This window comes from Astatotilapia calliptera, chromosome 23 (assembly GCF_900246225.1).
Source record: "Astatotilapia calliptera chromosome 23, fAstCal1.2, whole genome shotgun sequence".
NCBI classification, from domain to species: domain Eukaryota; kingdom Metazoa; phylum Chordata; class Actinopteri; order Cichliformes; family Cichlidae; genus Astatotilapia; species Astatotilapia calliptera.
The window spans coordinates 13,962,757-13,989,968 of NC_039323.1; the positions used below are offsets into that span (position 1 = coordinate 13,962,757).

Below are 27,212 nucleotides of genomic sequence, written 5' to 3' on the forward strand. Positions count from 1 at the left end.
GACAGTCCTCTGCTGCAAACATGCTGAAGTATGTATCAACAGCTGAAATGAATGCCAGTGGTGTTTCGCCGTGTTTGAATTCTGCGTGCCCACTCTTTAGTGACAACATCTGTGTGATACTGTTGTGGCTGAAATTAAATAAGGACGTGGATTTTTTTTTTTCCCCCTCCCCGTACAAGCTGCTTTTAGAGGAGTGGTAACTGTGCATGCTATCACTCCCAGCTGGCTAGCTCTGTCTCTCTCAAGTCAAATCATTATTGGATTACATTTTCTGGCTTCATAAAATGCGGTTAAGAGGCACTTTAGACATATGTGCATGACCTGCTTTCCAGAGATGGCTATCAGAGCAAAAGTGACAGGTCAATTGCTGATTTCTGTTCCGTAAAAAGAGAAAGGGGCTCCCAACCCTGAGCACTCTAAATGGATGCATGTTCCCCCCTCTCTCTGTGTCTGCTTCTCTCTCTCTCTCTCTCTCTCTCTCACACACACACACACTCACGTTAAAAGTACTCGGCACACACACTCATCCCAGAGCGTGTAGCATGCCCGTTTCATAAGCCTGTGTGTATGTCTGTATATAATTGTATAGTGGGAAGACACACACTTAATGGAAGAGGCTCTTCACTCTGACAGCTGGGTGGTGCAGATGAAAGGTCTGCTGTAGCATGTTGTCTACCACTTGTGGAGTATCCAAAGAGACCCAAAGCTCTCTGGAGTGGACGACACAACAAGCTTACGCACATTTTTCTTTGATTAATCTACAAGCATCAGTATGCTGTGAAGTGCATACATTATGATGCAGAATTAGATCTTGATGCATTTATATACAGCTGGAATTTGTTTATACCTCAAATGGAATCAAGCACTATCCAAACGTGCATTAGTGACACAGATGAAATTACTTTTCAGTTTATTTGCTCTTTGGCTCTACAGTCAAATCCGAAATCAGATGGTTGAAATTTGTGCCAACACATCCTCACATTTAACTCTCTAGAAGGCGTAAACGCCACACAGACTGAAGCCTACTACATTTCCCACCATGCAACTGTGTAGTCTTTATAGTTGTCCGTGTGTGTATTTATTCAACTTGAGAATAGATTTTATTTGAAAAAGCAGAAAACGTGGAACATTTTAGGAAGATTTTTTTCCACCGTTTGACTTTCTAATTTATTGAAATTATCTTCTGCTTTTTTTTGTTGTTGTTGTTTTTGGGAGCATCCCTAATGGTGACAGAACTTCATGACAAGGTTAAACTTACATATTTAACTTAAGTTTAGTTATAAAAAACGGTCCGCATCATTGTGCTCATGGTTGCCATGGTGATGTCGTCCCTACACAAAATATACTTTTTCCTGAAATGCATCACTCATCAATTTGTGTGCATCAGATTATTTTCTGTGGCTAACGTTAGCTGTTAGTTGCCTTGTCTTACTGCAGACTAGCATCCACACGCCTGCGCAGGATGTAGTTTATGGAGTGTTTCAGTCAAATGGTTATGTTCACTTTTGAAATCCAAATACTGCAGCACTGCACCGATTTGCACAGCTGTCTGCTTACTTTCCACCGCGCTCATTTACAACTTCCCATTAAAGCCGTCTGTGGGGGCTGCAGACCCTGTTAATGGTGCGTGGCATCATACCATCTTAATAAAGTAAGAATACTTTGTTTAACTGATTAGCTGACTAGCAAAAGCAGCCCCTAGTTGCCACCCACAGTTTAGGAAAATGTGGCTCTTTAACTGCTAAATGCTTAAATATATTTACCAGCTTTTTCCTAAAACTGTCAGTCTGCATGTTGGTGACGTTCAGGGGGTTTATCAGAGCTACCTGCTGCTACAAGGTTGGTAAGACAGCTAAATGGAAGCGCTAAAAATGCTACATTATAAAACCACAGCTCCTAGCCTAAGAGAGAGTCATTACACACAACACATAGCCATTCAATCTGTTTTTCACTTCAAACATTAAATTAGAGCTTTAACTTTCACAGTGCCGTCTGCTACGATTCTCAGAGCTAACAACCAGTACTTTTAGAGTCATATTGTGATTACTGCTGTATGACGCCCTTTAAGGCAGTTGTACAGTGATCACATTATGTAAAACTGAACAGTGCATCAGTGCATCTGTCCAAGCAAAGTAACAAGCTCGTAAAGTGCACTTTCATGTCCTGTGACATAAAAACTCATTTGCATACAGAGAAGGTTTTTTACTTCTGTGAAAGACTGCAGCTGAGGTGTTAAAGTCCGCTGCTGAATTTACATTTTCACATCAACACACCTCTTCACTCGCTTTTTAGCTTTTATCTTTTATTTCTGGGAAAATACTTGGTACACAGCGGTAATTATACATTCTGGCAATCCAATTTCTGGCAGCGACAGCAGCAGCAGTTTGTTGGGAATTAATGGTGGAAGAGTAATTAGCATGAGCAGAAAGAAGCTCCATGACTGAACAGAAAGAGAAATGTATGCCACCTACGGAACCTTAGATTTTATCAACTGAGAAGAGTGTAAAGTGAGCTTTTGGGAGGTGCAGTCCAAAAACACCGGCTCCCCGACCAATGTGTTAGTACAACTGCTGGTTCAAGAAGGACTACAGATGTTAATGAGCTCCTCTGTGGTAGGTGACCTGTGCTGGGCACTTGATAGCTTCCTGGATTTCAGCCAGTCCATTAAGAGGTACTTCTCACTGTCTTGGCCTCCGTGTTTCAACTGTATAACGATGACGCGTCACCATTGTTAGCAACCCTCATTAAAACTAATTGGTATTTCTATTTGAAAGGTAGCTCATTAGGCAAGCAATGTTTTGTCTCAATAAGGCGAGACGGCAAATACATTTAGTCAATTTTGGAAAACCAGCACAGACGTTTCACCGCTTACACTTTAACAAACAGCTGATGGCAATTCAAAAATATCACAGTTCCCTACATGGAAAGTCTGTCTTACCCTCTGGATCCATGTGGACAGACACACGTGATGGGCAAGTAAATTCTTGCAGTCGCAGAAATTCCTCAGCGGGTCACTGGCTTTAAGTTCACCATCCCTGCATATAAAGCACTCTGATGTCTCTGTGGAAGACGAGCAGAAGATGGAGATTATGAATGGTTTCACATTGGATCAAAGGCTAATCCCTGATTCGCGTTAAGATTCATATCAAATATTCATCCATGTATAGCGATACTTATTTCCTATTACAGTGTTCAACACACACAGTACGGTTCCACAGAGCATTAGACATTCATGTTATTCCCAGTGGGAACGCAGAGAAGGGAATGTGGGCTTATGATGCTTTTTCATTATTTTCTGCCACATATAAACTATTAAAATAGTGCATGCTCACATTAAATACGGCCACAGTTTCAGATAATGAGGTCCGAATATTTACAAGTCATCCCTGTTAGTTAAAAGTTCAGGATTGAGACTGCTATAAATATGAAGTTTCAGAGAGTTTTTTGCATGATGTCAGTGTTAGCAGATATCCTAATATGGTCAGACACAACTGTCTGCTTTCGAGGGGCAGCCAATAAGGAGTAAGAGTTAACTGTGAACTTTAAAAAGCTTCAACTGTACAGGGAGTGCAGAATTATTTGGCAAATGAGTATTTTGTCCACATCATCCTATTCATGCATGTTGTCTTACTCCAAGCTGTATAGGCTTGAAAGCCTACTACCAATTAAGCATATTAGGTGATGTGCATCTCTGTAATGAGAAGGGGTGTGGTCTAATGACATCAACACCCTGTATCAGGTGTGCATAATTATTAGGCAACTTCCTTTCCTTTGGCAAAATGGGTCAAAAGAAGGACTTGACAGGCTCAGAAAAGTCAAAAATAGTGAGATATCTTGCAGAGGGATGCAGCAGTCTCAAAATTGCAAAGCTTCTGAAGCGTGATCATCGAACAATCAAGCGTTTCATTCAAAATAGTCAACAGGGTCGCAAGAAGCGTGTGGAAAAACCAAGGCGCAAAATAACTGCCCATGAACTGAGAAAAGTCAAGCGTGCAGCTGCCAAGATACCATTTGCCACCAGTTTGGCCATATTTCAGAGCTGCAACATCACTGGAGCGCCCAAAAGCACAAGGTGTGCAATACTCAGAGACATGGCCAAGGTAAGAAAGGCTGAAAGACGACCACCACTGAACAAGACACACAAGCTGAAACGTCAAGACTGGGCCAAGAAATATCTCAAGACTGGTTTTTCTAAGGTTTTATGGACTGATGAAATGAGAGTGAGTCTTGATGGGCCAGATGGATGGGCCCGTGGCTGGATTGGTAAAGGGCAGAGAGCTCCAGTCCGACTCAGACGCCAGCAAGGTGGAGGTGGAGTACTGGTTTGGGCTGGTATCATCAAAGATGAGCTTGTGGGGCCTTTTCGGGTTGAGGATGGAGTCAAGCTCAACTCCCAGTCCTACTGCCAGTTCCTGGAAGACACCTTCTTCAAGCAGTGGTACAGGAAGAAGTCTGCATCCTTCAAGAAAAACATGATTTTCATGCAGGACAATGCTCCATCACACGCGTCCAAGTACTCCACAGCGTGGCTGGCAAGAAAGGGTATAAAAGAAGAAAAACTAATGACATGGCCTCCTTGTTCACCTGATCTGAACCCCATTGAGAACCTGTGGTCCATCATCAAATGTCAGATTGCTGCACGCAATGTTGATGGTGAACAGATCAAAACACTGACAGAATCCATGGATGGCAGGCTTTTGAGTGTCCTTGCAAAGAAAGGTGGCTATATTGGTCGCTGATTTGTTGTTGTTTTGTTTTTGAATGTCAGAAATGTATATTTGTGAATGTGGAGATGTTATATTGGTTTCACTGGTAAAAATAAATAATTGAAATGGGTATATATTTGTTTTTTGTTAAGTTGCCTAATAATTATGCACAGTAATAGTCACCTGCACACACAGATATCCCCCTAAAATAGCTAAAACTAAAAACAAACTAAAAACTACTTCCAAAAACATTCAGCTTTGATATTAATGAGTTTTTTGGGTTCATTGAGAACATGGTTGTTGTTCAATAATAAAATTATTCCTCAAAAATACAACTTGCCTAATAATTCTGCACTCCCTGTATCAGCGTTTAAGTATACGTATATTTAGTTGGTAGAAAAACGGCAGCTTCTTTCTAAAACAATAAAAGCTTTACAAAGTTATTCTACAGATTGGTTGCCCCACAGTCGGCAGTCAAAAGCAGTCTGGGCGTTTTCAACTTTGAGAATTCTCAGGACGTAAAACATTGTCATACCAATGTGTGCATGTTAGGTGGTAGAAGAGTCAACTGACAGGCCTTTATCAAACGTCCTGGTGGCTTACCTCTGAACTTTGGATTATTTTTGATAAGCTAGAGACAATATAGAAAGTACAGAAAATACATCAAATCCAACTCAATAAAGAGATGAAAAACAACAACAATGTTGTTTTCTATTTAGTCATTAAGGGAACATTAAAGGGACAATCTATTTAAACCTGTATTTCTACACAGTAAACTGGATTTTAAGCATGAACTGGGTTCACTGGGTTTACCATGATGACACTGCAGTGTTTATTCAGTTAGAGCAGCTTTTACAAAGTTCAACTAGTGCGTGCAAATAACAAAAACAAAAGGTAAGAGTAATTCTCATTCAAAAGTCAGTTTGGAAGTTTTCACATTGCATCAAAGCCACATTTAGCCTAAAAAATTCATTTAAAAAAAACTGATTTTAGCTTAAAAGTATACAGAAGGTGAACACTGGCCACTTTCAGAACTAACAATATTAGCACTGCTGGAAAACCGGGCTGAAGTTGAAAAAAGAAAACACTCACCTTGAAGAACTACTGAAAGAAATATCTGGAGAAACATTTCAGTTTTTAAATGTTCCACAAAATTCACCAGCTAGCTGCTAAATCTGTCTGCAGTTTGGGGCTGGGCAGTTAGCATACACTGGGGATAAGGGAGGTTTTTTTTCCACTATTTTCCTATTGGCAGCAATGCGCATGAGAGCACTGAGGCATAAAACCAAAATAATGAGCTCACACATGCTAAAAACTCCATTAATTGCAGTCAGGTGACAACTCTGTGAGTCTGGCATCTTTTGCATAACCTCCTGTCACTATAAAAATCCCGATGCAGCTGTAGCTATAAGTGTGATTATACCACGTAAAACATTCACGGGTCATTTCACGAAAACCCGATCCCTCCCACCTGACCCCATCAGAATCAGCTGATGTTGTTTTTGTGTAGTAACTCAAGTATAATAAATGAAGCCATGCGTAATATTCCTTTCATACTGCAAATATGTTTCAAGTTACATGTCCCCAAGGTACGTAAAGGTGGGTCAAAATGTAGCATTTTCCTGTATTTCTTTCTGCATCATAACTCATGACATGAAATTTTCAGGGCTTCTAAAACCAGATCGATTTTACACCAAGCGTCACATTTGTTTTGTTTCTTGCATTTTTCTTTCTGACCAACCCTGAGCATCACTGTCATGGAATACCTCATAGCTTCAACAACAAAACCGCACCAGTTTAATCTCTATGACGTAGAGGAACAGAAACAAGCATTGGTACCCTGATTGTTTGATCTCACAACTCACTGGAGAAAACTTGAAAAAATGTATTTTAGGTAAACTTTCAGGGTTTGCATCATCATGTGCAATAGGCAGGATATGGAAGGACTCGTTTTACCCTATATTTTGATAGCAGGCTCATCTTCTAACTTTGATTCCTTCTTGGTGAAAAATAATCATTTCATTTGTGAATGTATCTTAACTGCTATGTTCATATGTTATATATATATGTTTGCAACAACCACGGGTCCTTACAATCTGAAATCTGAACCGACCCTTATATAGAATAGAATAGCCCTTTATTGTCATTGTACATATACAACAAAGTTGTGGAAATATACGTTAATCTAAGCTAAGGTGGTGTTTTGCCCCCTGTAGTGCCGAGGTTAGTACCACACATTCTAAAACCCCAAATTTCCATTGCTTCGGTCCTCATGCAAGACTGTGTTAAGCAACAGGATGTAAAGAAAGGTCAGGAGCTGCTAATTGTTAACAACAACACTTCATCTGCTGCCATCAAAACTCCTAACAGCTGCTTTGAGCGCACAGCTGAAGCAAAGCCTAAAGTCTCGCAGTAAAATGATCCGTCCCGGTTCAATTAGGGGTGGGCATAAAAGTAGAGAAGAATACATCATGTGCGAGCTGCCAGACATGCGGTCCTGGCCCTAGGCTGGGGTTAGCCACAACATCCATCCAGCGCTTTAGGCCCCATTGTGCTGCAACCAGCACCTCTGATTTAACAGCACACTTCGCCAGGACCGTCCGTCAGTGATGATTCCCAAGCAGCAGCTTTGAAGCTAAATATTGGACAGTAGCTAGAAGCCAGGTCCGCTGGTTTCATCCCAGAAAAACACTGAGAGACGGCAGCGAGGGCTAGCTGTCATCTGTGCTCTCGCCTGATAGGAGGATGAACTGCTGCCTCAGAAGCTCCTGTCTCTTTTGGGCCTCTCACTGATCTGCATTGCTTCAGGTGAAAATCTATCCTCAGATGAAAAATCTTTTAATCAAAGGAAGAGTCTTTAATGCAACCCATCACGATCTGCGTAAGCAGATTTTATTACTGACCATGCATATATTTCACTTTGCATTAAGATCTCTGAGACAGGCTGTGTAAAGGAGGAAACCCTAAACTTTTATTTTTGATTCAGTCCCAAAGCTGGCACTTCGAGATAAATGTCTGGTGTTTAGCTGCTTGCTTTAACTCGCTGTTATTGACAACAAGCAACTGGCCTACTGCTTCCACTGACACACTTTCCACATACTAGTATGTCAACATTCATCTGTTTGCTCGCCTTTAGTCTGCCTTCCTAACAGTATAGCAAGTTTAGTTGGTTTTCAGTCACTGTCAAAATAAGTTTGTATGTGCTGAAGAGTTTGCAGAAAATAATGGAGCCATGTACAGACATACCTATAGAGAATGACAATCTAGCTAACAGGCAGTCTGAGTGATTCAACAGCCTGACCAAAAATATTGCCAAAGTTACTGTGATGGCAGGTTCACCAATTATACACACAAGTCCTTTTTAACATTTCACTCCCCCGAATCTGTGCTGCTTTTACGATCATTATGGCAAGCCCTGGGGCACTTCTGGAGCTAAATAACAGCACTACTGCTGGGAAAATAACTAGAAAACAACATTACAACAGAGATGTAAACATGCAGTGTGTCAATCGTAGTCGAGCTGGAACGTCTGCGTGATCTGTGACTCCCATAATTAACTGTCAGTGGTGTCAGCGTTCAGCAGAGTTTCACATGAAGGTGGGTGCTCCACTAACTGGCTGAAGTCCTCCTCTCTGCACGATTTAACAGCCAACAAAACTTGCTCTGTACAGCAGCAGCAGCTCTCAGCTGTGCGCTTCCATACAGGGTGATGATCTTATCACAAAGCAGAACGTACCAACACTCTGTCAAAAGCTCTGTTTATGCTACTTGACTGTGAAACCAGCTTCAGTTGCAAGGCATGTCAGTGATGTTTTAATTCACCGCTGCTCAGCATCACACATGAAACCTGAGAGAAAACGACAGAAGGATGGAAACCATAATGTCAACAGAGGCAAACTGAGCAGTGTTACTCGAGGTTGAAACACTGTACAGTGCACTACAAAGTAAACAAATGAGGAAAATGCCAGATTGGGATAATTTAATTGTCCACTGCATTGCTAACGACCTCATTAACAAAAGAATGATGGGAAATCAGCATGGTCTGGGCGAGGAACCGCCTGTGTGACAGCCATCTGGCTACAATGGTTAGGGGGGGTTGCGATGGGGGTTGGGGAACTTGTAAGCTAACACCACGACCATCGCAACTTCCAAGTGCAGACCTAGAGCACCTCTAGATGGAAGTTAGTGGTGTTTTACTAAACAAGTGTAAATTCGACATTTTTCTCTTTAATTACTGAAAATGTGACCAAAGTCTGAAAATGAGAGAAAATATTACTAATACTGGACAAGAGCTCAATGACTTTTCTCAGCATTTAGGTCTATTTGTAGGTAATTGCAATATACAGTATAATATCCATTATACATCAAACACAGAGTGCATTTATGCACACCTAAAAACACTGTATCGTCCTTAAACACCTGACATTGTAGTGTTTTATGACTGGCCTAAGACAGGTAAAACCAAAATCTTTGCAATGGGAAGACCACCACCTCACATAGTGTAATAATTACTGGCTGTTGGACTCTGGTAATAAAAATTCAATGATAAATTCATTTTGCAGTGTCGTTTCCAACACTGCTAAATGGGTGCAAACTGGGTGTGGCCATAGTTAAGTTAAACTAAACCAAAAACTAAAATTAGGTGGGAAAAAGCATTTTGGTTAACATTTATTTTTACATTTTTAAATTTAGACAAATTCCTCAACACAACCAGTGCAAGGAGGCTTTGTTCAGTGAGGTGGGATGTCTACATGACTGAGTCAAATGCTGTGCTTGAAATATATTATGGGTTCTGAATTTTAAAAGTAAAAGTGAAACCAATGACAGCTCGCCATTTTCAAACAGTAAACACTTACCGAAACAAGCAAAAGTGAAACCAAATCAATATCAAAACTAAAACTCAAAAGAAAACTAAAAAAAAAATATCACAACAGTCAATAACCACTGATGCTTCGAGGTATGTAAAATTTAAAAAACAGCCATAAAACTTTGGCTCTGCTGTTGTTCAAATACATTTTCTCAACTGCAACTCCTCCAAATTTGGTAAAAGAGAAATCAAGCACAACATCCACTGTAGTTATACAGAAGGCGGCCTTTCAGTGAATTTGCCCACTACACCTCTATACTCCCATATAAATGCTAACTGACGTAGACTTTTGAGCAATCAAATCGATGTGAAGGACCTGATTTAAATCTCCTCACTGTGACCTTAAGAAGCTGCCCACTGTTTACTTACAGCCCTCTGTGCCAATAGCTTATTATTAAATGTCAATGATATTTAAGCTCTTTATTTGTTTTTCATTTGCTTTTTCCGGCAAATTAGAAAACTTATCTCCAAAAGTCTGATAACAGAAGAATGAAATTCATGTTCTTGCTGCTTCAAACATTTGAATCTGATGTCAGAGCAGGACAGAGACAAAGGCAGATCCTGACTTTGTTTCACACACTTATATGCAAACAGCACATCATATATGTGTGTATCATACATATATAAAGCTTAGAGAATTGCATTGGTTAGTCACTGTCAGTTAGCTATAAAAAATGAATCTGCACTTTATTTTTGTGTTTAGCTTAGGACAAAGTGATGATAGATTTCTTATAATGTTTAAACCAAGAAAACAAGCTTTACATGCTACATGCTCATTTACCACTGGTCCCTTGACCATATTGATAATGTATTTCCTTGTTATTTTACAGTCAACCATAATGCTTTAATTTAGACATTGCTAGTGTAACTTTGCTTAACATACTATCCCGGGTTTGTTTGTGGTAGCAGTAGTTACATCCATCACATCCATGCATGCATCCATGTTTTTTTAAAGCAAATACTATTAACCATCAGGTCATTTGAATTTTCTCCTGTTCACAGGCAAATGTCTGGTAAATTATGTTTCTTCGGTTATACTTACCATGTTTGTCCATTTATTCAGGTCCTGTATTTAAGGCAAGTATATGGGAAGGGCCGCCTCAGTACTTCCTGTTTATATAGGGTCATGAGGTCACTGCGCGCATCACTGGGTGCAACCAAATGAAGGGTTTTTCATTTTGTTTAGTATTGTTTATTTTCTTTAAAGTAGCCTTTTGAGTTGTATTGTATGTAGTGTTTTACTTTTCAAACCATTTAGCTGAGTAAATGCGTTTGTCAGTTTCATGCATAATCTTATTCCTGTTCTTTGTTTAGAATTGTATTGTTTGGTCTGACCTATTTCTTTCAATGGTAGAGACTAACGAGGTTCAGGTGTGGGTAACGTCCTGTATAAAGCAAGTGGGATTTTTGCGTACCAGGTTGATTGTTTTGTGGTAGATGCCAGAAATAAAGTATACTTAGTCTGCTGATGCTGTTTACGTTATGCTACCTCACACAGTGATGCAGACTGAGACCAACTGTTTTTTTAAACAACCTGAACCTATTATCTTTAAAGGTAACTTTGATAACTTGGTTATAAAAACTTGTATGAATGTGTTCAAATATGCGCTTTGTGCCAGCGTGCTTTGACAACAGCACATAGACTCCCTCCAGCCCAATGATACAGGCTGTGGTTTCTGTTCTGAAACATCTGGCTGTCAGAAATGGACAGCCAGCTGTTTCATTTCATTTCCAAGAAAAAAAGCCAATCTATCATTTCTGTTTGAACGCATAAACTGAAAATTGTAACATATCATCAAACGTCAAGCACATACCTATAAACAAGCTTCTACATGACTCTGCCGGAGACAGAGGTCGGTACTCGGAGCCCATGTCTCACTCTGTGTTGAGAAACAACTCCTTCCACTCTCCTCTGACTGTTTTCAGATACCAGCAAGTTGCTCTACTTCCTGTTGGCATTCCTCTTTTTTTCCCTCGCTGAAGACGGATGAACATTTAGAGACGAATTGACATGTCAGAACAGAAATTTAGCACAGCATAGCTCCACTTTCTGCTGCTGCACTCGGTCAGCTGATAAGCTGTGTTTTTGTTTGAACGGAAGTTGTGAAAGTGAGCAGCCAATTACAGCCGTGAGCTGCAGCACGTCACGACAGGAAGCCACATGAAAGAAAAAAAGGGGAGAGAGAAAGCGGAAGAGAGAGAGAGAGCTGGAGAGGGGGGCTCTCCGCTGGATTTCATTGTGTTGCTTTCAAGAAGGTCTAAAAAACAGATGCTGCTGGCGATAAAGTGATGACTCGCACAGCACAAAGGTGCTTGTCTGTTTGCTTGTTTAGAGTAAAATGATTTACAGTGAGCATTGTTTCATGGTGAGGGAGGAGCATGAAGTGGATGAGACTTTTTCCAAAAAACACCAGAGTTGCAACAAACCGTCGTGTACAGTCCCTGCTGGGAAATGATTAACAGGTTCTGGAATTTCCCCACACGTCTTTCTGCATTGTGTCGGAACACATTCATCGATGGAAAGTTCCTCACCAGCAGTTTGTGACATTTACTTGTCCCTTTACTGCTGCATTTTGATAGATCTCCTGCAGTTTCCTTTTTGAAAGTGAGGCCAGGCCATGAAACACACACAAAATGTTACAGCTGTCACAGACACAAGGGAATAAAGATTTTCAGTTTATCTGTCAGTGTCTCTGGGTAGAAGCAAGTAAATGCAAGGTTATAACATTTCAAGTTAAGAAGCACATCAAATGAATGAGAAGCAAAAACTCATTATAAAATGAGCTAGTTGTTGTCAGTGTGTTAGTAAAGGTTTTCTAACTGCTTATTTCATAATGTATGAATGAAAGGTCAGCAGGACAAGTACCAGACAAAGCACGACGTGATACAGAACATCCAAATATTCACTGCAAGATGCAGACACGATCCAACTCTTCCCAACTTGAATCAAGAAGAAATAATAAAACTTAAATCGTTTATAGCTCACCTTTTCTTATTTCTACTTTCCCAGTCTAAACCTGGTAGAAAACAAGTAGTCTGGGGTGTTGTCAGATGACGTTAATGCATTCTTGGCTCCTAAATGTCTGGAATATGTTTGGCAAAAAGACGATTTTTCTTACCAGCGTTTATATAGTTTAAATCGTGCAGCCGTGTTTTAAAACACCAGATCACACAGTTTATTTCTTTATACAGAAATCTGAAGAGTCTCATACCTGTTATAACGAAGCACTCAGCTTCAGAAATAGTAATAAAAATATATATATGGAAAAAAATAAAACACATTGGAGAAGTTGTGAGGATGAGCTAGGTCTACACTCTGCCTAATTAAATGGCACGTCTCCTACTATTCATGAAGAGCACTTATTAAAACAAGCATTCACATCCAATCCACTAGATAAATGACTTTACACCAAGTGCCATGAAGCCCATTAAATTGCTTCTTTAGAGATGGATCTGGTCCAAACACACAATCAAAGGATTTGACTGGGATTATCTCAGATTAGAAACACTCAGGGACAAATGAGGAGATGACAGGATATCATACATTGAAAGGATAAATTAGCAGTCACATACCAGACCAAATTTGCGATGGGTGTTAGGGAATAAAGAGCGTGGAGGGGGAGACTGAGTGCTAAAAAGCAAAGCAGCTCTTTAGTTTTTAGTAAGCCCAATGATACATGGCCAACGTAAACCACAGTAAAAGCTTTTCCCTCTCCCTCTAAAACCCCCTGCCATGTAAATAAAGACCACATCAGGGGAAGAATCAAACACCAAAGTCTAAGAAATGAACGCTAAGTAACTTTTGAGAAATTAATATGTTCATTTGTTATGTTTCTCACGCAGCTCTCTTACCTAACATACACTTTGAAGTGGATTTGAAGCCCAAGTGCCCAAAGTGGAACATAATTTTAAAAATGCAGCCTTGGTTTCATGAAGTAATGTTGGCGTCCAAATATTTCACAAAAATGATCATTAGAGACATTTTTACTGTGTGACTTCGTTTCAGCTCCACTTCAGTCTAAAGTCAAACTTTAACTTTGTGAAAAACGTGAACAGTTGTCAGTACTTGACTGTATTTCAGAGGGAAAACTATTGATTATTGTGGAGCGCTGAGCCTTCGGCAATTCCTTTAATAACTGCGGTGCTACAGAATTTGCAATGCACCAAACTGTATTTTAACCAAATATATGAGAATTGTGAGCTTAATTTTCAAATCCAGAGTTAAAAAGCGCTGATTTTTGCAAGGTGGATATTTTAGTTCTGCTCTAATTTGAATATTTTAAAGTGAAGTAAAGCAGGCCTAGTGCTGATAAAACACTTTTCAGGAGGATAAATAATGTAGGCACTGGTTAATGTTAGCATGTACTGCTTTGCATATTTTAACACCGATGAGGACCTCAGTTCTGTCGCATTAAACCGAGGCTTTCGCTTTCTCCCAGACAGCAATAAAAAGGTATTCTGGAGGGTTTGCGCATTAAAGAACTGTGACCTATGAACTCCACATAATCTTCTCTGCCTTATGCTCAGTTGTCAGGCTCGTTTCCCCATTGTGCTAGGATTGGGTGCCACGGACAGTGGGAAGTAATACCCTACCTGCTCTGCTTGTTAAAAGTTGAAAAGCTCGATTCATCTACTCTTTGATCTGTTTTATCGTCTTTAATGATGAATAACGTGACTTACAGGTTGTCTTTGTGTAAGATTTTGTTTGAATTTCTCCACCGGAGACAAAAAGTTCACTCTCGGTTAAACTTTAGCTCTGGATCTGCAAATTGAACCTTTCAAGAATTTTGACAAGAAACTGATCGGTGCAGTTGATACACATTTATGCTATTATGTTACACTACAGCTCAACTGAAATCTTAATTCTCCACATTTTTATTTTTTTTTAATGAAGGACACTATTTCATCTAATGCGCGTAAGTTCCAACTTCCATTGACCAACATTTTGTAAAACCTGTACATGCTATACAAAATATATACTATACATAACGGTCACTAAATATACATGAAAAAATAAATATACACTAAAAAGTATTGAATAAATAGAGTAACTATGACTGTGTTTGCAAAATAAAACCATTTCAAAATTGGTGACAAATTAAATGAAAAACATTGAATTTTTGGATTCCAGTGATCCAATGAGAGAGAGGCCTCACAGCAAATCAATGTGTAATTGTTCTTCATGATCACCTTTATCTTATGACAGTTCTGAAGGCACTGATAAACTTCTGAAGCAAATGTCCCCAACTCCAGCCACCTTAGCAAGCCTTCCCAACATTGGAGCACAATAAAAAAAAGTATAACAACTATTATTACTAATGTTACTATTTTAAAGGAGTTTGCACTGAAACTCTGGTTTCACTCTCCTAGCTATACCCTACATCACAATAAAATGCCTACAGCCCTACAGTACACAGCATGACTGCTGCTTTTTCGGAGTAGTACAAGAAACTTTCATAACAAAATGGCACTCCACATTCAACATGACAATAAAATAACATGTGAAATAAAGAAAATGTTATCTTGATGAAGGTTTATGAAAATCAAACAGCTAGAAAATGACGCCTACGTCAAAGTAAAAACTGCAGTTCCTCCAATGGCCACATGACAAAGCATCTGACGGTGATCCAAAACGCACGGTATGTGTGTAGAAGCTCTCAGCTCTTATTTGCAGTTTATGTGTCAGAAATTATTTAATAAACTACATTTTAGAAAAGAATAATTACTGGGAATATGACACAGTCCGATTGGTTTTTGTAGGTCTGGTTTCTGTAAAATTTTGTGATATTTTATTTATTCTGTGGTGATATCTTCCTATAAATAAAGAAATACAGTGTATGGTAGCATATAAATTGTGTTTTCCAACATGCTCTCATTAATATTAAGAAGTATGCTCATCAGTGAGTGCTATAAGGACTGGGAGCTGCGAAATAAGTCTAATTAGCTGTCAGTTCAAGCTGTTGTCACGGGTGATTGGCAAAAGTTCAAAGTTGAACAAATTCTAATATTGCTGCATTGTTGTCACACACACTCCATATACGATAATTAGGAAAGGTGCATACATTAAAAAAAATCAAATCAATACTCTAACACAAAGAGTGCTCATATCACAGATGGGACTAAGCAGCTGCTAACAACATCACCCCTCAAGCTGATTAACAGCCTGTGTGCTCTTGAAATTGCTGTCAAACTATTTTTAGTGCTTGCCCACACAGACATTGCATCAATAAAACTACCAATTACCAGTACCAACATTGTCAGATGAACTGTAAATTCAAGCAGAAGTGACAAATACATTCAGAATTCCTCTTTATGGCAGTCACAGTTTTGACCACGAGTGCACAAACACGACGAGTTTGTATGAAACGAGCATAAAGTCTCGGTCTGACATTAAATAAACCTCCTGACACTGTCACCCCGTTCTCACGCTCACACACACGCAGTACCTCTAAATGCAGTACTGAATGCCTTTGATCATTCCACTTGATCACAGCTCTAAGATGTCAGCTGTGTTTGAGATAGGGAGAATTTGTCATTGGCTGCAGCCAGCCTTCTCTCCGTCATCCAATTTCACTGCCTTGATTTACAGCAGACGCCAGCAATTTAAGTGTGAATGAGGGTGTTTCGCAGACACATAACTCCACATCTAACACCTTCTCATAAACAATAAATTGCCGAAGTTATTTTGTTCTTGTCTCATCCTTCTCTATTAACGAGGCGTTATTAACAAGCGCAGCAGGGAACAAATTCTAATCTTTCGGATTGCTCACAGAGGCTTTTGCTTGCCGCTGAAAAACAAAAAAAGCATTTTATTGTCACAAAGTTCTAAAGCAAGGTCAGACGTTCAAGGTTGCCGCACGGTTTTAATATTCAGACTTGACCATGTAAAGCTTCAGGAGGTAGAGCATTTTCACTCCATTAGAGAAGGGACAAGCATAATTATGAAAATGAGATAAGGGAGAATCAAAATGACCTGATTGAAAAAAAGAGAAAAAAGTCCTCCAGTGCAGAACTTAGTTTGATTGATTCAGAGCAGATGAGCCCAGGGCTCCACTGTTGGCAGCCCAGGGTTCATGCTGTAATGATAGCTTTATAATTAAGATTAAAGACCACAGAGCACAGACAAGACACTCGAGTGGTGTTGGGGGCTTCTCTGATGATACTGGGAATAATTGGAGAGAAGTATCTACAATCCCTACCTCCCTAAAGAGCAGGCGAATGTGGGTATCACTATATGCAAACACTGGGTGTGACTGACAATCGGAATGAGCTTGAAATACCACAATCGCTGAGGTCTTTCAGAAAGCGTGATAACTCACGATCTCTGTGTCGCTTCAGGATGTTAAAAAAAAGGGAGAGCTTGATTTATGTATTACTGTACTAGTTCAGTTCAAAAAAATGAAGCAAAAGGCATGTGTTAAACAGAAGATTATGTATTATTATGACTATTCGCTCTTTACACAGGGCAGATTGGAGAGCCATCTGGGCAGCAGTTACGACTGAGACAGACTGACTTCTGTTGCTAATGAGTTGGCCAGCATGAAATGAACAACCACATTTTCAACAACTTTCTCCTTTTGTGATATTTGAGGAGGTGGCGACACTTTCTGCTCAACTTTTTTAACAACATTTTTTTTCATAACGTCAGCACGGACGGGTCGGAGGCCCTCCCCCCTCCGCCCACATGGCCGTCCTTTGTTAAATAACGTCTTCAGTCGCTCGTCTGATTTTCACCATTTTTCCGCAGCTCATCAAGGTTCGTGTTCAAAGTGGCCATCATTTCTCACCTTTGCTGACACCTTCTATCTGATGAGGGTGAAGTCAAGTCGCTTAGATGACTAATAATCATATCAAAGGTGCCATGTCATGCAGCAGATTTAAATAAGAGGGTTTGAGGGAGCATTTGCATGCATCTGTATGCCTGGGCTAAGAGGCTAATGTCATAAAGTACGGCGCAGACATGATTTAATGTAATCTGTCATGTCATATGCTAATCTTCAGTCCTCTCGGTAACATGCAGCATGTTAGCACGGGGAGCTTTCAAGGAGCACTACAGTAAGTCAGAGGTGTGCTATGAGACGGCCTACAGCGTGTGTTTGCGTTCTCCTACAACTCAGACTGCCTACAGTTTGGGCTGTCATAACATTACATGACTGAAATCATAAAAAAAACACAATGACAACATTTTAACATCTATAAGAAAATAATACGAAAACACAAAATAATATATTTTTTTAAAAAGCCGATGAAATTAATTGCAACCGAAATAATAAACAGCACAGGGAAAACCATATCTGTATAATATGATGTGTATTATACACATGCTTTGTTGGTATTTCACATCAGTGTATTGGTACATTAGTTCCGTGTTTATTTCCCAGTCGGACAGACGTTATTAGCAGGGATGCACAGATTGTGAAATTCGTTGCCGATGTTTAAAATAACAATTTGGCTGATAACCAACACCATTTTTTCCCCAGTATTTAGATTTTTTTTTAAATTTATTTAACTTTTTGTCCCCGGGAAACGAGCAAATTGTCACTGTAAAAAACAAAACAAAAAAACAAAACAATTCTGTGCCCCTGGTCCAGATCCAGATCGGGGGATGGGTCGGGGCAAAGATGCCCAGACCTCCCTGTCTGGAGACACCACCCCCAGCTATAATTTTGGGGTGGGGGTGGGGATGTGGGAGGCATTCCCAAAACAGCTGAGAGAGATCATCTTTCCAGCATCTCCTGGGTCTGTTCGACAGTTTCCTTCCAGTTAGACGAGTCCAAAACACCTCACCTAGGAAGCATCCTGGCCAAATGCTGATCTACATCTATCACCTCCTTCTAATGTGGAGGAGTATCAGCTCTATTCTGAGCTTCTTCTGAATCATCAAGCTCCTCATCTGATTTGTAAGACCGACCCCAGACACCCTTTCGATGAAGCTCATCTATGCAGCTTGTACATTATCTTCAGTCTTATCCTTTTGGTCATGAGCCGCAGCTCGTGGTTCGTTGCTTTAGTGCTAAACCCTATCTTTACCACAAGAGAACGGTACATTAGAGTGGTACAACGGGCTGGTCTAGAAGTTCTTCTTCACACATCTGTCAATCATTTAGCCAGCACAAAATTAGTGAGACAAATCATATAAATATTACACATTCACATCGCCAGTGTCATCAACAGGACCAACACTAATCCATACCAATGTATGGATTGGTATGGATTACTGTTACTGTTAAGCTTTAACAGTAACAGCTTAAGTTACTGTTAAAGCCTCAGATTGACTAAAAAACCTACAATAAAGTCACTTCTGCTATGTTTTATCCAGATATTTACATATTCTAGTCTCCATACAGGCAAATTATTTGATTTGATTTAGTCTCTGTGCTTTTGTATCTACTTTCTGAGCATTTGCGTCCAACCCTGACCTCCTCCAACACTGAAAGCGTTCATTCTAATGAATCCAAGTTGATCCCTAAGCTGGTGACAGGGCAGCCAAAGGTCAAACCAAAGCAACAGATAAGACCCATAGTTAAAACAAAATCATCGTCAACTAACTAAACAAAAGAAAAACTGCAACTAAACCTCCTAGCAACTCAAAGAAAAGAGAAGAGGGGAAAATGGCAGCGCTCCTTTCAAGCTTTCTCTGGCAAGGTTAACACGAAAAGATGAAAACAAAGGATGAATTAGCATAAGAGAAGCAAACAAAATAATACGGTAAAGTGGAACCTAAACTAGACAATAGCATAACACAGTTGCACAGCCTCACAAAAGCACTCTGACAGATACAAAAATAACCAAAGCTCGTCTATCCAGTTTGCTGTTCTTTGCTGCTCTAGATTTTTGCATGTGGAGGTGGATGCTAGTGACTCAGGTGTATGATCCAGCCTTCTTCAGGATGATCCCAAGGGAATGAGTTCAACAAAACTAAAAACAGCATATCTGTATTTAGTATCACCGTTATCGTTTGCCTTTAAAGACAGGTAATTGTCTGTTATGATGGTTAGAGGTTGGGATCTGTGTCGTGGACAATGCCTTCTTTTATAACCAAGGCACACTTTATGCAACGACAGCTGAAGAGACAACACATCGTACACGTCCTTCGTGGTTTTGGTTGTTTACATTAAAAGGGCTTTGTGGGAAATTTGATTTTCTTCAAACCATAGTGTTTATAATTTTATGCCCATTTCTATCTTGGATAAAATACACACACACACACACACACACACACACACACACACACACACACACACACACACACACAGACATCTAAAGTGATGAATTACAATCTCATAAAACACTGGTGCATTTGGCCGCTCATCAGTTACACGATGTGACCTTTTCTTGATGAGGGTAATGCTCTCTTTTCATAAAAAGTGCAATTTTCACACATAGTTTTATCACTGGCTCACAGTGCACATGGTGAAGAGGGGAAAAAAGGAGCTAAATTTGGTCACAAGTGGCACAACTGCAAAAATACCAGAGAATGAAAAATAAATTCTTTGGAGGAAAATGTCAGGTACGAAGCTGTGAGAGCGACTCTGGAGGTCTGACAAGACACAATTACAGACCAGCCCCCTGCTGAGAACTGGGATGTGGTATTTTCATGTTGGTAGTCTCTCAAGTAAGCACCATAGCAGCACGGCACACCCCACTTTGATCTGTGTGGAAGGGGTGGCTGCTGCCTCCCACTTTTGTTGCTGATATAGTGTGAGAATGAACGTGGACAAAGTCAGCAAAGGGTCAGCCTCTTCCAAACACAGAGCCAATGAATGACTATATAAAAGATATATAAGAGCATGAAGCCATAACCTATTACCTGCCCATCTGTAATGCATTTTATACTATAAATATAAAAAGCAACATACATTGTATCTCCTTAAAGTGTACCATATATTCTTCTGCATACATATGCAGCTTACTTTGATATATCCAGTATATATTCTCATCTAATAATATTTCCAATTATTCATGCCCTGAAGACAGCCTGATAAATTGCCTGTGGTAATTAAAATGATTAAGTGAGAAGTGCAAAATGGTAATTTATCCTTGCATGACAGAGTTAAGTAAACCTGGTTATAAAACCAGCCTAATTAGCTGTCGTAAAACAGAGCTGAACGGTAAACCAGCGAGCAGGTAGTTACAAAGAATTAAGGATTTTATTTCTCACTCTCCAGATGGCCTCCTTGCATATTTTTCACTTTTATTAACTAAAGATCTTTATGTGTTACATTTATTTGACCTAATGCTCAACTGTGCAGCAAAGAAAAATAATTTTTTATATTATAATATTCAAAGATTTTATTTTTTTCCCTATTTTGAATTAGAAAATTCAGTCACCAATTATTTTAAAAATTCTAATGAATTGTACTGAATTTTTTTTTTTAAATCAAGTATCCAGAATTACTTGGGTTTTTTAGTGAATAATAATAATTATTATTATTATTCATGTTACCAATAATTTATTGGTCACATGATCCTAGTATATTTGAAATCCCTTTCTAATGCTAAGGTCATACTAGGGAACAGTTGCTGGAGACTGTGGCACCGTCGAAATTACTTTGACCATGTGAAATGTGATCTTCTTACTTTTGAAATGGTTTTATTAAAAGATGTGAACCAGGCCTACGACCAGCTGCAGTTAGTTGTTGTCTTCAAAGCAACTTTAAAGCAACTTTGTCTCAAAACATCAATAAAAGAGCAATAACACAGAGTCAGTTTAACTCATAATAATCTGCAAAAAATTGACATCATTCAAAATTTCCTTTGACTGACTTTAACGTGTTGGCAATCTGTGGGCTTTTATAAATTAAACAGAAATTATTTGCAAACCACTGCCAATCTGTCAGAGTGATAGCAGTGATAGTCAGTCCAAGTTGGACCTCGATTCTTTAAAGATTGTTTGTCTCCCGTGACCAGACCTGTGCAATTGTCTTGCAATCAAAAGCGGTCACGGTAACTACTTGCAATTGGTCACCAAATACAAAAAACGTCATTGCAATCACCAGAGAACAACCGATTGCACAATCGTAAAGAGTGCTTTGTCCTGTTTCTATTCTAGTGTGACAGAGCCATAAAAAAGAGACGCCAGTTACCATCTTCCAAATGTACAACGTCTCCAATTAGTCATGCTACTGTTTTTAACTGATAATAACCTAACCTTCATCCTCTGTTTTCCACAAGCTAAAGATTTATATTGACCATAGTACATCATTACACCCAACAAACTTTGTTAGTATTTAGTTTTTTGTCTTATTTTATGTCTCGAGTTTTAGCAGTGCTTTTCACTTGTCCAAATGCAACAAGGTTCAAGAGTTTTCTGACTGTTTTTGGAAGTGTTACAAATATGTCAAGGCATTCATGAAAACTTTACTTCCTATAGTAAGATAATTTAAAAAGACTAAACTAACAGTAACACTATTAAAAGCTAAACATAATCTTTTCAAACAATAAAAACCACATGAAAAAGGGCCAACAAACTCAAAAATGATTAAAAAAAACAAAAACAAATTATAATAATCTGCTACTTCTACAATAAAAGAACAATGCTGTGCCAAAGTAGACTCAACTTCTAAAAAATATTTCTTGTTGCTTTAGCCAGTCTTTATCCACATATTTTTTTTTACCATGGCAGAGCTTTATGATAGATGATGGAGCCTGAACAGATGATTGAGTCTATTTAGGCTCTGTCTGCTAAACTATTTCTTCAATTGCATTTTAGTCTCTTAATTTGACCTTATTTATCTTTTAAAATTGATGTGAATTTTTGCTTTTTAAATTTGAACATGAATCAGTGGCTGTATGTTAGAAGTTCACTGTTTGTACTCAATTTGGAAGTTTTATATGAGCAAAGGATAAAGACTCATAAGCACATGCATATAAATGTGTTTGGCAAGGTAATGTTCTTTTAGGCATAAATGTTTATGGCCTATGCTTTCATCCACGGCAGGTGTTGTAGTGAGCTTTTAAAGGCAAATCAATCTAAATCGTTAATTAGATGACTGTTTAAAACTTGCAGTCATTCTTAATGCTACTCTTAATACATCGACTGCCAAATTTACTTGTGGTGTGTGAGGAAAAAAAATTTAATAAATTCAGCAGGCTGTAAGTATTTCTCTTCTCATTTATGTCCTTTGATATCTTCTGTCTCAATTTGGCAGGCCTGTTCTCAGTTAAGGTTAGTCTCTCTTCTCCCATCCTGTCTTTGATATGAAGTTACACTGGATCTCCGACAAACAACATGTCGCAACCAATGCACAGCCCACAGAGACACGCACAATAACCTTTCCCAACATCGCCTATCTCAGCACAAGTCTGTCACATGCTCAATGGCATTGCATGTGACACTACACTCGGGGGCAGATTTCTCCCAAATATGATTTGAGATGATTGAAAGCTTTTTGATTTAGAAGTGTATTCTCTTAAGCTAAGTGCTCTCAGAGACCATCAAGGAAATTTAATTGCCTCACTTAGAGAAAAAAGCAGGTTTTCTGACCCAAATGATATCAGATCTTAACATCTCAATAGAAACACATGGAATTGGATGGTCAACTGGGCGCCTAATGTCATTGGGAAATGCAATTTTCTGATGGCATTTCCTAAGTCTGTCTCACCGAAAGCACAAGATTGATCAAAATCTTAATGAGCCATTTTCAGAAGTGGACTTTGGCTTTGGCTTTATGGTAGATTATGGAGCCAAACAATCATAAATGTTGACCTTATAAAAGGAAAGTTTCTATATTTGAAAAGCAGGCAGCCTGACATGACTACCCAGTAACAGGGCCAAGAAGAAAGGCAAAGCTTCACAAGGAACGCTGGTAAGATAGTAACTGTGTATAGAACCCACAACCTGTATATTAAAAAAAACACAGACAAACACATCAATGCACAGCAGGGGAGTATTTTGTTGTGATTGTGATGCAGATCTGTGCTGATTTGTCCTGTTCTTTTCTCTAATATTATGTTGTATAATATCTATCTAAACAGAGCATCTAAATTTCCCACAGCGATCTCAGCTGCCCAGCAGCCTTTTGCTGGATAGCCTCGATCTGTTAAAGCCAAGTCCAATTGGATCATCCCAACCTCTTCAAACAAGGTGGAGATAATGTCTGAGTTGAGAGGGTAACACATTTCAAAGTGAGAAGGAGAGCCATGAAAGATTTTTGCATAAACAAGGACGAGATTTGTTTTACTAAGCTAAAATCAAAGAAAGTTCATAACTAGGCATTCAACGTGTACAGTGCCATACTCAACTAGACTTTGAAGACAAAAATAGTTAATAATAATAAATATTTCCCACAGAACTGAAAGAAAGAGATACACTGTCCAGGACAAAGCCTGCACTTGTACGCTAGTGTGTGCGCCTGTGAAACAGATGGCTGTAGTCATGGTGACATGCATGAGCCATTTCAATGCCTTGAGCTAAGCATTTTCATTGTTGCCATCTTGGCGTTTAGAAACCAGTGACAAGCAAGGTTTAGCAAGCAAGGCCTAAAGTAGTCTGCGTTTAATATGGCTTTTGTGTTGTTAACATGTTTAATGTTTTGTATTTTCTTCTATTTAATCTAAAAAAGCTCCTAAAACAGTCAGTGATCACTGTTGACCTCCCTCGGCTTTTATTACCACTAATCATTTATTTAAACTCAGTTTTTAAAACCTTAGGATGTAACTACAGCCCAGCCCATGCAGCAGTATATGAATGACTAACCTCGTATTGTGGATGGATTATCTCAGTTGTTCTCCTGGCTGAAGTTTGGTCCTTTTACAGCATCCTGCCATGCGATTACTTTTGTTCCTGACCACCGAGAACACTCACGTTAACTTTTATCGAGTGCATGTTTGTGTCTGTGTGTGCCTGTATGTCTGTGTCTATATGTCAGGTTGGGTATCAGACGCCACCTCTCTGGGGACACCTCAGGCCCTCCAAGGTTTGGAGGCCTATCTCCGCCCACCACCACTTCCCCTGCCAGTGGCGGACTCCCTCAGGTGTCGGTGCGTTGGTGGTTCTTTGTGTCTGGGGGTGGGCGTCCAGGTACACACCGGCTCACTCCTTGGCGGCCGCTTATCGGGGCCTGGAGCCTAGGGCTCGCTTGGGCCCCTTCGGAGGTTGGGTGCCCCCGGCCTCTCGGCCTGGGGCTCGGTCACTCAGGCACAGCTGGGGGCCGGCGGAGCTCATGGGCGCGTCACTGCAACTCCCCCTGGCTTCTGCTCCGCGGCTGCTGAGTGAGCCCTCATCTGGGACTCTCCTCAGCTCTTACTGGAACAGTGGCGCGGCTGCCCCTCTGTTGGTCTTCCATGGTCTCTTGTGTTCTGGGGGCCTCTGGATGTCTGGAGTTTTGATCTCCTCCATACCCACTTCACACCCCGGAGGACCCCCACACACTCCCTAGCAGATCATTACATGGAGAAACCTTTGGAATGCAAGCGCGCGGATCCACACAGGTATCCACACAGGTATGCACACGGGTGTTCACTGCTCGTAGACCCAAATTACACCTTTCTTGGCTGCTACTTCGAAGCACATCTGTCCTGCGTGCTGCACAACAACATTGAATATTTAGTATTTACTGCTGTTTACACTTAGCTAGATTAATGCGATGGTGTTGTGTTTAGTATGTTGCTTTGTTTTTTTTTTCTGCTTGTTTTCTATTCTTCTCTCAACAGGTGATCCAGGAGATTTTTATTTTTTTTCTCCCCCCCTTTCTCACTGTCCCTCTCCCCTTCTGTTTTTCCTTTCCTTCCTCTTTCTTTCTCCCTTTCCTATCCCTCACTCATGTCTGTCCCGTCTGTAACATCTGAAAATAAAATATAATAAATAATAAAAACAAAGATCGACCAAATGGACCAATACGGCAATGCCACGATGATCCATTTGGCAAAGTAAATCCATTGGGTATCCTTGTTGGTCTTCAGACAACAATTCTGATGGCTAAAGAACCAAATGGGACCAAATGGGACAGGCAAAAAAAAAAAAAAAAAAAAAAACTTTTATCGAGTGCAAAAAAAGTTATCTTGTTTATATTATGCTAACATAGCTGTGTCGCTAGCGGTCACGTAGCACATCATTATATACCAGCTAGCCAAACTTCAGTAACCCTACAAACGTCACTGCTGTTTAGTTTTCTGTCTTCATTTATGCTGGAAGTGATAACAGAGCTGTACGTTTTAATTTGTTTCCAAAACCCCGCAGTCAGGACATGCTATATTGTATTTAGATAGAAGCTAGTGAGCTAACTTCCTGCTAACTTCTAATCCGTTAAATGTCATAAATTCCGTTTTCATGGATGCCTGGATGTTAAACTCAATTGTTACACCTGGTAGAGCAGAACGCTGATCATTTTATTAAAGATGAAAGACATTAGACAGTTTGTCAACTCTCAGTAATGCCATAGTGATCGTTTGATATATGGACCTGCAGCGGAGTGACGTCAGACTTAACGACCGGATAGACTTCCACACAACCAGAGGTCTTTCTGCAGCTGTAGGAGTCATCACCCATGTCTATCTTTAAATATTGTCCAAGGCATGAAAGGAAGTTCCATCATACTTCATTTTATGTTACATGTTGGACAACAATGTTTCTGTTCTTCAGCCTTGGTGAAGTAAAGCTCTGGTCTCCACCTCCTTCACGTTCTGGTTGGAGTATCGCCCACTGCAGTCCCAAATGTCCTCTCTGAGGACTGCCACTACAGTGACCAAACCAGAGTGCTAGTAAGGAAACACAGGACAGGAAAGACAGGAGCTCGCTTGCTAACAGCAACTGAGCTTTCAAAATAAGAGGGAGGGGATTGTCCAGTAGTAAACCACTCATATTGTTTTGTCAAACTGAGTAAAACGTTAAAATAAATATCCACAACATGCTTCTGTAGCACTACCAAGTACATGTACACATGCATACGCCATTTATCTTCATCTATTGTATTTTCTCTTACACAGTCACCCTACTGCAATTACAGGGAAACTTGAAGGTGCTCGGTTCATATCATGTCTTCATTCTTATAATGTTGGTAGTTGAGAACCCCTCTTAGTCTATAACAGTTAAACACCCACCTATAAAATGTGGGTGGTCAGTGTTCATCCTGGCAGGCACACACTTTATGTGAGGGACCATTATTGCTAATTGTGCAGCCACTAGTAAAGGCTGGCAGTGAGCTGAGGAAGAACTAGGCTTTTAGCTCCATATTATGAGCATTTGTAGGAGCGCTTTTCCACTCAGCTTTCTGGCACCGAGTGAAAATTGTTTTACAGACAGAGCAGAGTGAGACTGACCAATGAAAACAGCACTTTGAAGCATTTCTGTGCATAACTGATGTGGTCAAAGGTAACATGCAGCCATACAGCAGCTCTAGACTCCTGCGTGCTGGCATGTTCAGCAAACTGTATAATCAAAGACAAAACTGTTACTACAACGAAACATCAACACTTTAAACTTTCTTCAACCATTTTCAGAAGTTGCTAAATAAAGCGACTGCACATTTTAAGAGTTCTGCACGTCTTTTTTTGTTGTTGTTTTGGATCTTTTTTTAGCCATTCATTCAGGCTCCTTGTCACTGCTGTTCTAAAGCTCCATTTGGATAAGATTTTATGGGGTGATTTTAATATTGCCTGCCCTGGACAGTGATTGTAATCCCGTATGGGGTGTGAATGCA

The 27,212-nt window shown here is 39.8% G+C and overlaps 1 protein-coding gene across 2 annotated transcripts in view; it reads right to left on the reverse strand.

Annotated features, from left to right (window-relative positions):
* LOC113015627 (uncharacterized) overlaps nucleotides 1-11,648 on the reverse strand; it is an 87,742-nt gene extending 76,094 nt beyond the window's left edge. Inside the window, exons 1-2 of one of the 2 annotated variants that reach the window (XM_026157683.1) lie at nucleotides 11,388-11,648; nucleotides 2,939-3,060 (exon numbers count right to left, since the gene is read on the reverse strand). In XM_026157683.1, the coding sequence (XP_026013468.1) occupies nucleotides 2,939-3,060; nucleotides 11,388-11,445 (180 nt within the window). In that variant the 5' untranslated portion in view covers nucleotides 11,446-11,648. Of the gene's footprint in view, nucleotides 1-2,938; nucleotides 3,061-10,615; nucleotides 11,203-11,387 lie in introns of those variants that run through there. The other variant, XM_026157684.1, reaches the window with a different exon arrangement.
* Between the last annotated feature and the right edge of the window lie 15,564 nt (nucleotides 11,649-27,212).